A 13,992-nucleotide genomic window follows, 5' to 3' on the forward strand; every position below is an offset into this window, starting at 1 on the left:
CTTAGCAGTCAATGCACCTAAAGGAGCTATGATCAAATCTGAAATTGTTGTTTAATAAATATGTATATTCTCGACTTTGGCATGGTACTCCAAGAAAAGAATGGACTGCTTGAATGGTTCAGTCCAGAGTTAAAATTATTGATTAATCGATTAAATTTTCAAATCAGTGATAAAGATAATTGTCTCATTACTTTATGGATGTGTGCTGATTTGGGGCAGAGTTGCCCTGTCAGCCCATAATAAACTTAATTTTGAAACTAAAGACGCACAATGTCTCAACTAGCGCTGGTATTTTTCATGATCATCCCTGAACTTGCCTCTCATTTGAGAATTAAATTACTTTTGACTTATGATTTTTTTTGCTCTTTTTATCCCTGTCCGAGGACCGGGAAGGGTGCGCACCATGACTTTGACAAAAAAAAGTGCAGCAAGGAAATTCAATTAACTTGATAACATATAATTCACATCCCATTCATTCCCACTACTGAAAAACCAAACTAAATAACATATTCCTTATCGAGTCGGCGCGCGTCCAATTAAAACGAGCGCGATAATTAAAACACGCGCGACCAGTCGCAGCAGGATGGACAAGCAAAGAGAGCCATAATGTGTTGGCGGCGATGAAAGAGAGCCTTTGATAGAAAGCTATTAAACAAATTAGTGCTGCCGAGACGAGGAGAAGAGAGCAGTGTGTTTATAATAAAAAGCCGTTCGCGAGAGAGAAGCAGAAGCAGCGAAGAGTTGTGGGCAATAAAGTGCGCGCGCGAGTGTGTTTATCCCCGGACGCGGCGCCCGCTTTGTTTGTTTGGCTCTCTCGTCATTTTGTATAAAGCACACATTATCGGTCCAGGTGACGAGCCCATAAATATGTTCTCTTCAGACTTCAATCGACGCGCTTTTGTAGTCACAAAATTTATATTTCTCGACGAAGTCAAAACAAATGGTGCCTCATCGGAAAACTGTTGTTTTAAACAGTCTTCCGCCTTCTGTTTAAAGTTTCCCTTTAATATTGCGTAAAAAGTTTGAAAATCTTGGCTAGTTCTTTTCTGTCTCTCAATTTTTTCTTAATTCAAAATTTGAATGGTTACCGGCGGCTATTTTCAGTAAAATTTTTGTAAACTTAATCAATGTCTAATTTTGAGAATTTAAAAAAAATTGTGATTGTTAGAAAAAACGTAACTCTCTGTTGCAAGAAAAAACAAATTTAAAATTCAGTTACATTCTAGGGGAGGCATTCTAAACAACTAAAATAATTTGCACAAACCATAACTATTTTAAATTGCTTTAAAATTTTTAAATCCTTCCCAGAAAGCGTTAAAAAATGATAAGAAAAAAACTATAAATTTCATTTCTGTAAGAAGAATAGTGCAAACTGTTCTCCAATATGTCAGGAATTTTTAAGTCAAATAAACAAGAAATTACACGATATTCTGCCGCGAAAGGAAAGCGCACTTGTCAGAGAAATAATTTATTGTGTGTGCTAATTTTCACAAACGTTTAACCCTCTCTAGAATATGCAACACTGAAAGCTTCAAAACCATAGCCCTGAACCGAGCCACACGTGAGGGAAATGCGACCCCAACTTGGACAATCCTACGTAGTTGAAAGCATTTTTCCTAGCAGAGGGCTGAAAAGCCAAAATCAATTCTGCTGCGGGGACATTGAGTGCGCCTGCGTTGTTTTTGTGCTGCAAAATAAAATATCTAAAATTTTCGGTCTGGATGGCGCTTTAGGAAAGAACATACGCGCGTTTTCTTGGCTTTTTTTATTATTGAGCATTCCCTTTCTTTTGCGTCCCTCGCCGCATAGCTTCCCTGCACCGCAAGCCCATGTGGCTGTCAGATGGATTCGTGAGTCTGTTTCTCTGCTCCCTGTGCCCCGCATGCAAGCAAAGCTCTGGTGGTGTTTTCGCTGCTCCACCCCGAGAAACAATGAGCAGTTCATCCACATTTGTACAAAAAACGCGTTGCTCAGACTTGCAACAGGAGAACAGCATTTCTGCCTAATTAATTCCATTTCATCCCCAAAACACTTGCTTGTCACTTGTCCTCTAATGAGATGTCTGCATGATTCATCATCTTTTGGAAATTGAATCCACAAGTACGGAGTTTGAAATTAAATGGTATCTAAAATTAATCCGAATTTGAAATTAACATGAATCTAATTTATAGGTTATCAGTTTGATTAATATAGTCAGCAGTTCAAAATATGTTGTTTGGCATGCATCAGTTAAATGCACGGCATTTAGAAGATTTAGGAAGCAAAACAAACCCAATAAGTTAAAAGCCAATGTGCTTTTCTCTCTGCCAACCGGTTGAAATTTAAGGCTGCAACTTAACAATGTAATTCGTCGTTTTGTGGGCAGCAAATTAAGTGAAACCCGAACTGGATCTCGACGGCTGCATGGTGTAGAACAACACGGTTTTGGGCCAAGTAGCCGCGAGACTCAGAAAACACCACCAGTTGAAAACTAGACGACGACTAGAGAGATGTTTCGCTAAATCACTCTCAGCTCAGATGGATATTAGATTCGCTTTCGGCAAGCGCCAGAAACCCGATCTGGCCTAATGCTTTCGGCGACACGCGCCTTCACAAATAAACCAAGCCTTTCTCGTATACATCTGTTCGTTCTAGGCTTTGATTTAAATACGAACATATACAAAATCGGTGCTCGACTGCTAAATAATTTGGCGATAAATTTCCGCCACAAAGGCTAACGCAGGCAGCTTGGCGCCACTTTTGCTACTTGGCCCTCCGCTAAAGTTTCTGAAACTGTTTCTCCTTTGCCTATTTCTTTGATATGAGAAAATTAAATCTAGAAATTATAAATCATAAGCATAAACGTTGAAATTGTCAAACTGTTTTTCAACATGTAAAGTAAAAATTTACTTCAAAGCATGTCTGATTGAAAAATTCAACTTATATAGTGATGTCATCTGCTGACAGTCCCTAAAAAAAGTGCAGCTGACGCCAAATTCTTTTTTTTCTCCAGCTCCAATACATTTTGACATGTACTTCAATCCCCTGCAGTTTTTACGCCAAGTCAGGGGCGTTAATGACGTTTCTACTGCGACAGAAATTACGAAAGGCACACCGCCACTACTGAATCGCCATCAGAGCGACTTCAAAGGAATTGCCGCTTTGGCTCTGTGTGAATAATTATACGTAAATAAGGCCCACAGGGTGGCTTGAAATAATTTTGGGCGACACTTCATTTATCTCACGCTGCAGCAGAGGGAAAGAAAGATTTCTCCAAGTTATCGAACCTACCGCAGCGGCGCCGATTTATCTCGTGTGTAATTAGCGGCGCCCCTTTTGTGCTTTGGTTTCAACGCCGATTAATTCGTTGATGCCGCACGCGATTTTAATTTACGCTCATATTTTCAGCGGCCGACACGACTCATTTGAAACATTCACACCTGCTGCCGCTGCCGAAAAGACGTGGACGAATTGGCTCTTTTCAGCTCCGCGGTGGCCAAATTCTTCTGGCAGAGAGAGCATTTAAACGAGCGTGTGAGAGGCCCGCGAGGCGATTCTAAATTGCTAATTTGTCAAACTCAGATGGGTAAATACCGGCTGCTCAGCCTCTTTAAATAAATTCCACCATGCATTTATTTCGCCAACTGGGACAGCTTTTCAGACGGTGGAATTATCAGGGAAATGAAGCGGTGTTTAGAAAGGCAACAGAGCGGAGATTTCAAAATGTTGCAGTTCAGCGGTCTTAAAATATAAATAATGTATATTTTTTTAAAAATATTTCTTTGAAATATCCAAAAAGTGAGTTTAGGAAAATAAAATTAAAAAAGACCAAAAAGCGAGTTATGAGAAAACATTGGTTGCACATTGTAGTGTTACCCAAGCCTTGATGACAAACATCATCTTCTTTATATTTATATTTCACATTAAAATATCTATGATCATTCAGACATAAGTTCCTAATAAATTCCTAATTTACATAATAGTTATCAGGTGTATTAGAAAAATTGAGACAATTTCGCATTATTGTTCAAACGTAATGAAATAATATTGCGAAAAGATGAGTAGCAAATGAAATTTCTTAATACCTGCTTCTTTCAGGGACTTCGTTTTCTGGGGCTTCAGTTCTCGCTCTCTTCACCTGAAACAAAACGAGATACACATTTAAGCAAATTATTCAAAAATAGATCAAGCAAGTTGCTTTTATTATTTCGCCTGCTGGTCGAATGGAGATTTAGACCAAGCCGCGTGCGATGCTGGTGGTGTTTGGAGCATTTTCCTTTGATGAAACGCAAATCCCGCCAGTGATCATAACGACGCGCCTTGGGCCGAGTGATCGCGGGCCAAGAGCCCATGTTGCTGTCACCGCGATATATGGATCGCTAAATACCACCCATCATGGCAATCCCCTCGAACGTGTCACCACGCAAGCATGTAACACAGCGCGTTTTTGCTCATTTTGTCCTCTTTTCAAATGTGACAAGACTGCACAAGCTACAATTTGCTCAGCAAAATAAAATTCATATTTCAACGTAAAATTTGTGTATGAAAAATTGAAAATATTGAAAAGGATAAGTTCAAAATATACGGTTAGGTATTTATTGACCCAGACGGAAATTTCAAAAAATGTACTGGTTTAAAATGTAATTTTTTACTCAATCTTTTTCACTAATTTTCAAATCCTAAAAGAGAACCATTTTTTCTCCAGAAAACTATTTTTTATTCTTTTCTATATCCCTCAAACATCTTCCTTTGAATTCAGTTCCAATTCATTGAGAAAAGCGGTGCCACACGCGGCTTTTGGCTTCAACCTTCATTTCCTTTTCTCACGTCAAAACCGACTGACTTTTATTCATTAAAAAGCACCAGTGGAGGGGACCAATGGTGGGCCGCCGGATGCGATCGACTGGCCTGATAGCGTGCGCGGTCCAGCACACTTTGTTCCAATTTCATAACGTATACGCGCGTGCTTTTTTATAGCAAAGCTAGCGCGAGATTAGAGAGTTAATTTGCTTGTTTGTACGGCGCCGACGAGAGACGAAAGAGTGCAGCATCATCCGCCGCTCATTGCGCTGCCCGCCAACGTGCGAGTCATTCATAATTAATGGAGATGCGCGCGGCCTGAGACAAGAGGAATTAAAAGCAGCTAGAGCACTCAACTCTGGTTAAAGCGCCAGACAAGGGTGGTGCCGATGACCTTCCCAGTTTTCAAAGAAATTCTAAATTAAAAGAAATTTAAAATCACAAGCATCAGGAAATCCTATTTTTAAAGGTAGAAATTTAGTTTTTAATTCGAGTGAGGCATATGATAAAACCTTACTACTTTTTTAACAGTACAGTAGTAACTTTTTTAAACGTCAAAACTACATAGGACCTTATTTTTTGAAAATTAAAAAAAATGACTAAAATGAAGTGAAAACTAGTATAGTTTACAAAAATATAAAAAAATTGAAAACTACAAATCATTCTTCTGCTTTTAAAGTTGCAAAATCTTAATGTTCAACAAAAACAAAGGAACATTAAGAAGTCTAAGCAAACTAAGAATGATTTTTTTCTATCGCACCAGGCGTGAAATTCTCCGAATATATATGTGGTTTTTGCGCTGGCAATGCTTTGCCTCTAATTAGACATCTCGCTCCTTATAACTCAAACCGTGAAAGCGACATGCGGACACGTCATTTCACAAAAAATCTATTTTTATTCGCGTGGGATTCCAACGACACACTTCTGAGAGACTGAATATTTTCATTTCCCCAACGACTCCTGAAATCAAGTCGCTTACTTTTCATAATATATGCATTTTGAATTAAAAAACATAAATTTCAACCGTGTGGTTTTAGAAGAACGTTTTCAATGCGCCTATAATAGCTGCTAGTCTGTAGATTTAATATTTAAATTGGGAACTGTGAGTTGAAGTTTAGTAGATTTCTTGGGAAGCATAAAACAAATGTTTACAAAAATTTTTGCTTGTAAATCGTAATTTTTAATTGAGTGAACCAAATTTTTAATTTAGATGTGACTGTTTTTACGAATAAATTAATCACTCTTGCTGCAGCAGATCATAAATAAAAAGCAACATCAGGAAAAAATGTTGAAAAACACATTGGGCCGTGATTTAGCGCGCTTAATTAAGCGAGTACAAGAGCGGCTGGTTATTAAACACATAGCACTCATGTGCTGAAATGTTGTGTGCCGCGCGAGCCAGCCCAGCAGCACCGGGCACTAAACTGCGCTGAATGAATTAAATCAACACGCGCCCGCCTTGGAGAGTATGTCTTGAGAGAATGAGAGCAGCCGGTTTATTTAAATTTATGGCTCCGAGTAAACGGTGGAGATGAGTGCGCGAGAAATTAATAGTCGCGGCCAAATATTTTGACGGCCTGAGAGAGCCAGAGAGTCACTCAATTTTTTCATATCCTCCCTGATTTTCAGCACTCCGGCGCAGGGGTGAGCGGATATATATTCAAATGGGGGTGTGTTATGGGGTTAAAGCTTTCTCTCGTGCATATATACTTCTGGAGAGAATGTGGGAAACTCTTTTTTCTGACACACTGCCTTGATCAGCTGCTATGCTTCGCTGACGAAAGTGTGACAAGATGCTCTCTGAGACCGTCGAAAAGGGTAAACTGACGATCAACTTTTTAAAATACTTAATAACAGATTGCAGTTTGTATTAATGGCATTTAATTTTGGTTACTCTACTGGCCATCATATTTAATTTCTATTTTTATATTTTTGGTCGTTTTATATTTTTTGAATTACATAACCATTTTTCGATTAAATATGACTGGTTGACAGAATTAAGAAAAATTAAAAAACTACAATTTGCAAGTAACTTTGAAGAATTTGTAATTACATATTATCGTTTTCTTTACCGTTTTTGAAAAGCAGACAAACAAATGCATTTGCAAATTACACCTCACTCACATAAGAGCAATATACACTAATTTATTTTTTAAGTGATACTATATAGGCAGACAAGGCAAATATGTAAACCTTTTCGTTAATTTATTTTCCTTAACCAACCTAAATTAAACACTGTTTTGGTTTTATTATTTTGGATTGGAAAATTTTATATAAAAAAAATGGTATTTTTGAGCCAGTAGCAAATTATATCTTTTAATTAAATAAGTAATAAATCCAACAAACTTGATATGTTGTGGTCGTTTTTTAGTCGGGTAATTCATTCGCCCTCGACTACGGTTGTTGGGGTTTGAGTGTGGCACCGCCGAGTGCGAGCGATGATGAAAGTGATTATTAATTTGGAGCGGCGGCGGCGCATCTCTCTCGCCGCTCTTTCTCTGAGCGCTGAGCGGAATTATGACAAGCGTGATATATCACTACTGGCGGTGCCACACTAAATATACACGCGTATATACTCGCCGTGTATAAATATGCATAAGGCGGGCATATGCACACTTGGCGCAGCGAGAGTATTATTTATTAAAACGCTACTGCATGCATGGTGGCACTGGCTCGCAGAACAAACTATCCGGCGTTTTTGTGCGCGCCCAAAAAGTCGGCGTACAAAGCACAAAAATCTTACCATCTGTTTACCATCCAGCCCAGAGCGCGCAGTTGTTGAATTCAAAACAACCACCGACTCTGCTGTTTCGATTCAATTAGCTGCCTCAGCTATTTTAATTGGAAATTTAGGCGCTCGTAAATTTGAACACACGTCCACTTTCAAGGCCATGAGAAGATTCTAGCGCCAAGGACTGAGAGAGAAAAAATGGAAATGTGAATTCTAAGTCATTTTTTCGTGTTGGTAAATTCAATATGGCAATCTAAAAATTTGGATTCGTAATCATTTTTCAAAATTACTCGTCTATTGCAAAAACGTGAGGATTTAAGACAACAGACCTTTTCGTTCAACCAGGAAATATTTAAACTACATATGCTTATGAGCCTTCTCAAATCAAATTTTTAGAGTCGTCATAAAATAAATTTGTCTTTGGTCTTCTTCAAATTCCTAAAAAGTTAAAATTAGGGCCATTTTAATGTTTAAATTTGAATAATATTGTCGTATGCTGAAATGGTGCAAATTAGCAAGAAACGAGTGGAAATGCTTTCGCAATCCTCCCAAATCAGAATAAAATCGTCATTGCAATGCAATTAAGTCAAGTGTAGGCGCATATCATCCCGCACTCGACCACCAAACATTGCTTGATTCTACTGATTTTACATTGACTTATACTCACACAAGCAAAAACTAGGCCAACAAGTCCCTTCTAGAATTATTTTCGTGATGTTAATAGTAGCAGTTTTCCACTCTTAACGAATGGATGAAATTATTTGGCTTGGTTCAATTGCAAGAGGAATTTATATCGCAAGGAGATTCGAGTTCGTTGATATTTTTCCCTTTTTGTTTGCACTCTGAAATGAGTGAAGACAGACGTTTTCAACGATCGCTGATTCAAAATTATTTGCAGCCTAATAAATTCCCCACATATGTTTTTTCTTTATAATTAATTACTTTGATTATCATTTTGCAAGTTCACGCAAATCATGCGCTCAACAACGCGAGCCAGCAACGGCTTGGTAGAATTCTTTGATATCTGATTTAAATTGATCGTTTATGCATGGCTCTTTTGCTAATAAAAGATTAAAAATTTGTGATTCCTGTCCTGCTGACGAACAAAATATTCGCAACTGTAAGTAAAAAGAAGGATTTAGCTGAAGAATTCAATTTTTCCTCGGCACAAATTTAAACGCTTTTATCAAACCTGCAGATTGACGCCGAAAGTAAATAATATGCAAATTACAAGAAAATGTGGTGCTTCCTAACCTGAGCCCTGTCCTCGAAGTCGACTATGCCTGAGGCGAGACGCCGGACGGTGCCGCTCTGCTCGGCTGGGGGACTGGGCTGGGGCCTGCCTAGCCCAGACATAATTCGCACCATGGGTGCCCACGGTTGATGGGCCGCTACGCAGAAAAGCTCGCACTCCCGAAAGACCAATCGACTGCCCGGCAGAGAGACGCAAAGTGCAATAATTGTCAATGTGCCGTGACAGGCGGCCGAGTTGGTGTCGCAGCGACAGCCAACCAGGTTCGCCACCCCCCACCCACACTCACACCTTCAGGTCGCTCATCGTCCATTCATCGTCAACTGTGCGAAAACGACACCAAAAGCGAGCACGCATCAACGACAGCAATTAATTTAATTGTTTTCGCAGGAATTATTTCGGACTTTTGGGAACTTGATTAATATTTGCATGATTTTTAATTAAAATATTCGATTATTGGATATTTTAGTTGCCAAATTACATTCATAATTTACTAGCCAGTGCTCAAAACAATTTCTTGGCTTAGTTAGCTGATTTTTACAACAACTGAGATTGACAATCGTTGCCAAATAATGAAAATATCTTCTGAAGGATTTACCTAATTCCTGGTGGTAGGTAAAAATAATTCAAAATTGTCCCATTAACTGACGGAATTCCTTTACAAAAGTTAAATTTACTCATCAACAAATTTTAAATATAATTGTGCATCGTTGATTGCATTTTAATTTATAATTTGAAACGTAGGTGGATATTAAATTAATTCACGTGCTTCAAAAATCAAATTTAGTGGCCTTGCCAAATATTAAGCTTTTGACAAAGTGAGCCCCTAATCTCACCTGTTGCTCATCTCTTGTCTCAATAAACGCCTCGTCCGCCGTCCGCGCTGCAGATACAAGTTTTTCAACTCGATGGAAACTGCGCTTGTTGTTGTTGTCCTCCTTGAAGTGTACAAAATAATTGAGGCCGGATGGAGGCGGTTCAGCGTACATCAGGACGCTTTTGAACATCTCGCTAATACTCTGGTCGGAAACGGACCGACGCGCACACTTGCTTCTCGTCTCGCAGGAAGAATCTGACTGGCTCAAAAAGCATGTGTTGACTTGTTTTGATGCGCCAAGCAGCCCTTGATCGAACTCCCCCCCCCCCCTCCATACAACCCCGACCGAAAACACAGTCATCTTTTTCTCATTTGGGCTCCTTTCGTTATGAGGGTCGGCAAAAAATCGTAACGGGCAAAAAATCACTATGCATGACTCTTTCCTCCTCGTTTTGCGATCAAATGTTCAGACCTGTTTTAGATTTATTTCAGTTTTTAATACTTTTATTTCAAATTTAGCAATTTTTCAATTTTTACTAGAAACCTCTTTGTTGCTTCCAAATTTAACTCTTCCCAAATTGCAAAATTAATGAGTTTGAAAACGGAGCCTGGCTGAAGCGGTTTTGATCTCTGCTCCCGGGACTGCCATGTCAACGTTTTTCAGCTGATGGGCAGTCATGCGAAGTTCTTTGTTCTTTTAAAAATGAGTTATTAATCGTGTGCGCGCAACCTTTTAAGAGGGGCTCGCTCAGGCGCTGGGGAAACGATTTTCTTTGAAGTAGATTAATGAATTTGTGTGCTGATGAGAGTTGGCCCGGCGGCACACGCGGCAACCGTAGGATGCACATGGAAAAGTCTATTTTCGAGAGAAGAAATTCGTGTTTTCACGCTCGCGAGAAGCACGACATTTAAATTGCGAGGGAACACAACAAAACACAGCAGGCAGAATTTAGTGCTGACTTCTCGATTCAAGACCACAATGCGTGTGGGAACGTAATGACGATGTCAGTAAATAAGTGCGTGCGCGTGCTTCATTCAATGAGAATATTATGTTAAGAGGTATTTGCTTACCTCCACATTAATTAATTATTTCTGCATGTCAAACACCAAACAATAACCGAATATTTTTTTAAATATTGTACATTTTAAAAGGAGGAGATTGATTTTTAAGAAAATATTTATTTCTGTGCAGTATACCATCTGAACCTCCGACAGAAGGGCAAACACCGATAAGACAAAGTGGGCTGAAAAAAAATAACTTAAAAAAGATTAGACACATCCTTGCAAGTTGAGATAGAAAAAAGAGAACGCACTTCTGCTAAACCTTTCCTTTTTTGGTTTGAATGTGTATTTTCATGAAAACTCGTTCTCTATATCTTTCATCAATTTTACGATTATTTTGTCCATTTTTTTAATATGGCAAAATTTCCACTTGTGTCAGAGTATTTAAAATATATTATTTCATTATTTAATACACTATATTTAAAAATTAATAATTATTATGCTATGAACGTACTGTTGAAAACTTCTACAAATTTTCAGAATTTGGAAATCTGTTATTGAATGTTCGCACTTGACTTGATTCTTGAGATATATAGATGGGACGTAGCTGATACCAATTTTACTTGAGTAGTCTGTGACAGTTTACATAAAGTACATATAGATAAACGATAAAACTACCATTGGGTGCCCTGTTTTGTAATCGAAATTTTCTAAAAAAGAGGATTATCCCTTATTTTCTTCACCCCCGACAACAGCAAAGTATTTTAAAGTAGGAATGTGAGTGTTACGTTGGTTTACGGGGTGTGTTGCACATGTTGAAAAACGGCTTGACCACATATAAAGGTCGCTGAACTACACCCTCCGCCCTTAAACAGGATGCGAGCTGAGCTGTAAATGTGTCCCCCAACGAATCTACTCAAATAAATCAGCAGCACAGGCTGAAGCGGGGCATTAAAATTCCATTGGTATATGGCAGAAATCGGTCGCTGTCACCCTCGCTAAAGCAGTATTCTGGGAGGGTAAACACGGAGGGAAAAAATCTGCTCTGCTACTTGTTGCGCGTTAACTTCTAAATAACAGAAACTCTCGTAATTTTGGTGAACGGGCCACCTGCCCTCATAAATTTTCATTTTTCGAGAGCTATGCGATGTGGTTTCTAGGAAAAAGCAAGCTTCCACACTTTTAGGCTAACTGTAGGTTTCCTGCTGCAATTCGTTGGCAGATAAACGTATGTGGACGTCGGCGGTGCTCAACCTGTCCTCTCGTTTCCACGCAAACTGACTGCCATTGCTTGAAAAGCCGTTTTCAAGGACGCTGGCAGCTTCAGAGATTTTTATTCTGTTTGCTCTCGTAAAGCAGATTTCTGGTCGCGTCGTCGGCGACAGCGAGCATGATTTTCTACGTGATTAGTTTCGTCGTCGACTTCAGTTTAAGGCAGAGGCAGATGGACAGACAGAAAAATATTGCATTTGCTGCGGTTTGGCGACGAGATGACAACAGCAGCTCAGAGCGGATTGATGTACGCAAGCGAGCGAGTGATACCGGATAGGCGAGTCCGCGGTGAGCCCCATCCAGCCCCCCGCGAGGAGCCTTCAACACCTGTCACACTTATTAGTTTTATTGCCAACTGTACTCTACCTCTCGCGCTCTGTGCATGTGTAAGTATATAGGGCAAGTGCGGTCTATGATATCGAGAAACTGCTGCCGCTGCTGCCATTATTATAACTCCTTGCCAGTGTATATTTGTATTTAATGACACAACCGCAGAAACCACCAGCCGCAGTCATTCACTTTTTTTCGATTTTTCCTCGCTTCTCTCTTTCTCCCAAGCCATGCTGCTTCATTTTTGTTATATATTCGTATTTTATCCTAGTTCTCTGAGCTTGTTTTTTGCCAGTCATTATGGCGTGATTACCTGGGCGCAGTTCACACGCCTGTTTTCTGCTCAGCACGGCCTTGCACACCACGAAAGCTATAGATATAAAATATCAATGCTATATGAAACAATATTTGAGTGTTTCATAATTTAAAAAAAGTCATTTTCGGCAGCTACTTTGCCTGGAGCTGCCCATATAAACTGTTCATTGTTGACGATGTGAAGCGGGAAATTAAAAAATATGGCTTATCATCAATTGACTGACTGCATCTACCACGCTGCATTAATTTTTGTCTCGAGTAATTTTGCACGTTGATAAAAAATTAGACACTTTGATAAAGTACAAAAATCACTAGACTTTAACTATATCGTGAATTAAATACAGCAAAGATTCTTTAATTTTTTTTCCATATATGTTCTCAACAATCCATTTTATAGAAATTGAACAAACGTTGTCATAAACGCACTCTAGTTTAGTCTATGCTGGAGAGTATCGGTGTAGTTTATGAATAAAGCGATTCTGCTGGTGTGAAATTTTAAATTGGTTGTTGTCGCATATGTCGGCCCTTAAAAAAACTTTCGCCTCATATCTCTGTTGCAATTCCGCTCAAAATGTTGCGCATATTTGAACAACTATATATATAATGCTTGATTTAATTTTCCTTGTTTTTGTAACGATCTAACAGCAGCTCTTAACCAAATAAATGAGAACTTATCAATTTAAAAGTTATGAACGAAGTAAATAAACTCTTTCGGACGAGGAGTGCGGCGAGCAAAAAACAAAACTGTATATGTACGAAGTTGCATAATAGAGCTGACTGCTTGCTGGATGATGCGATCCTTCTCCACTTTGGAACAACGCAGAGGAAGCGGTAGTTTGATCTGCCAGTGAATAAACCAGTTTTCATTTGAATAAACATGATACAACTTTTAAAATCCGAATTCACGTCATAATATGAAAAATGAAATTTATCTCTAACAGGATAATATTTTAAAGTATAAATGAAAAAATAATAATTCAGGTGCTCTTTCATCTATAATCTAAAAGATCCTTCTTCTCTGCAGGTGTTCTTCCTTTACCTTCTATTTGGTTGATTCAAATGCATTACTTCCTTTTAAATTTCAAACAAACCCTCGGTGTGCTCATGTGTATCTAAAAGAAGTTTCTTTGATTCAAATATATCAATTTTCGGTACATGGACAGCTCACACAATGTTGATAAAAAGCAACCACGATAGATTTCGTGGATGACAACAGTAGTGCAGCTGGCTGCTTTTTTAACTTGCAGATATCAAATTGTGTGTATACCAACAAAGAGCATAAATCTACATATGGATGTGTTCACGCTTTTGTGATCGCGCTGCTTGCACAGAGTATCTCTCTGTTTGGAGAATACTTGAGCAAGAGCGACGTGAGCACATCAGAGGCTGAGACGCCGCCTTTTGCATTGTAAAATAGCTGACTCACTTTTCACATTTTCAAAATAATTACGTATTCTGGCAGGCGCTCGTCACGAATGTTAATTCTTCAGCACA

General features: G+C 38.9%; 2 protein-coding genes across 6 annotated transcripts in view; one reads left to right on the plus strand and one right to left on the minus strand.

Annotated features, from left to right (window-relative positions):
- The window catches only part of LOC135934449 (EEF1A lysine methyltransferase 2), a 233,086-nt gene that overhangs the window by 112,333 nt on the left and 106,761 nt on the right, over positions 1-13,992 (plus strand). The window lies entirely within an intron of this gene.
- LOC135937708 (eyes absent homolog 2-like) overlaps positions 1-13,992 on the minus strand; it is a 52,572-nt gene that overhangs the window by 5,736 nt on the left and 32,844 nt on the right. For 3 of the 5 annotated variants that reach the window (XM_065480903.1, XM_065480913.1, XM_065480894.1), the window contains exons 1-2: positions 9,599-9,784; positions 4,065-4,117 (exon numbers count right to left, since the gene is read on the minus strand). In XM_065480903.1, the coding sequence (XP_065336975.1) occupies positions 4,065-4,117; positions 9,599-9,769 (224 nt within the window). In that variant the 5' untranslated portion in view covers positions 9,770-9,784. Of the gene's footprint in view, positions 1-4,064; positions 4,118-8,764; positions 8,918-9,598; positions 9,785-13,992 lie in introns of those variants that run through there. The other 2 variants (XM_065480923.1, XM_065480931.1) reach the window with 2 other exon arrangements.

The sequence above is a fragment of the Cloeon dipterum genome, chromosome 1 (genome assembly GCF_949628265.1).
Source record: "Cloeon dipterum chromosome 1, ieCloDipt1.1, whole genome shotgun sequence".
Classification (NCBI taxonomy): Eukaryota; Metazoa; Arthropoda; class Insecta; order Ephemeroptera; family Baetidae; genus Cloeon; species Cloeon dipterum.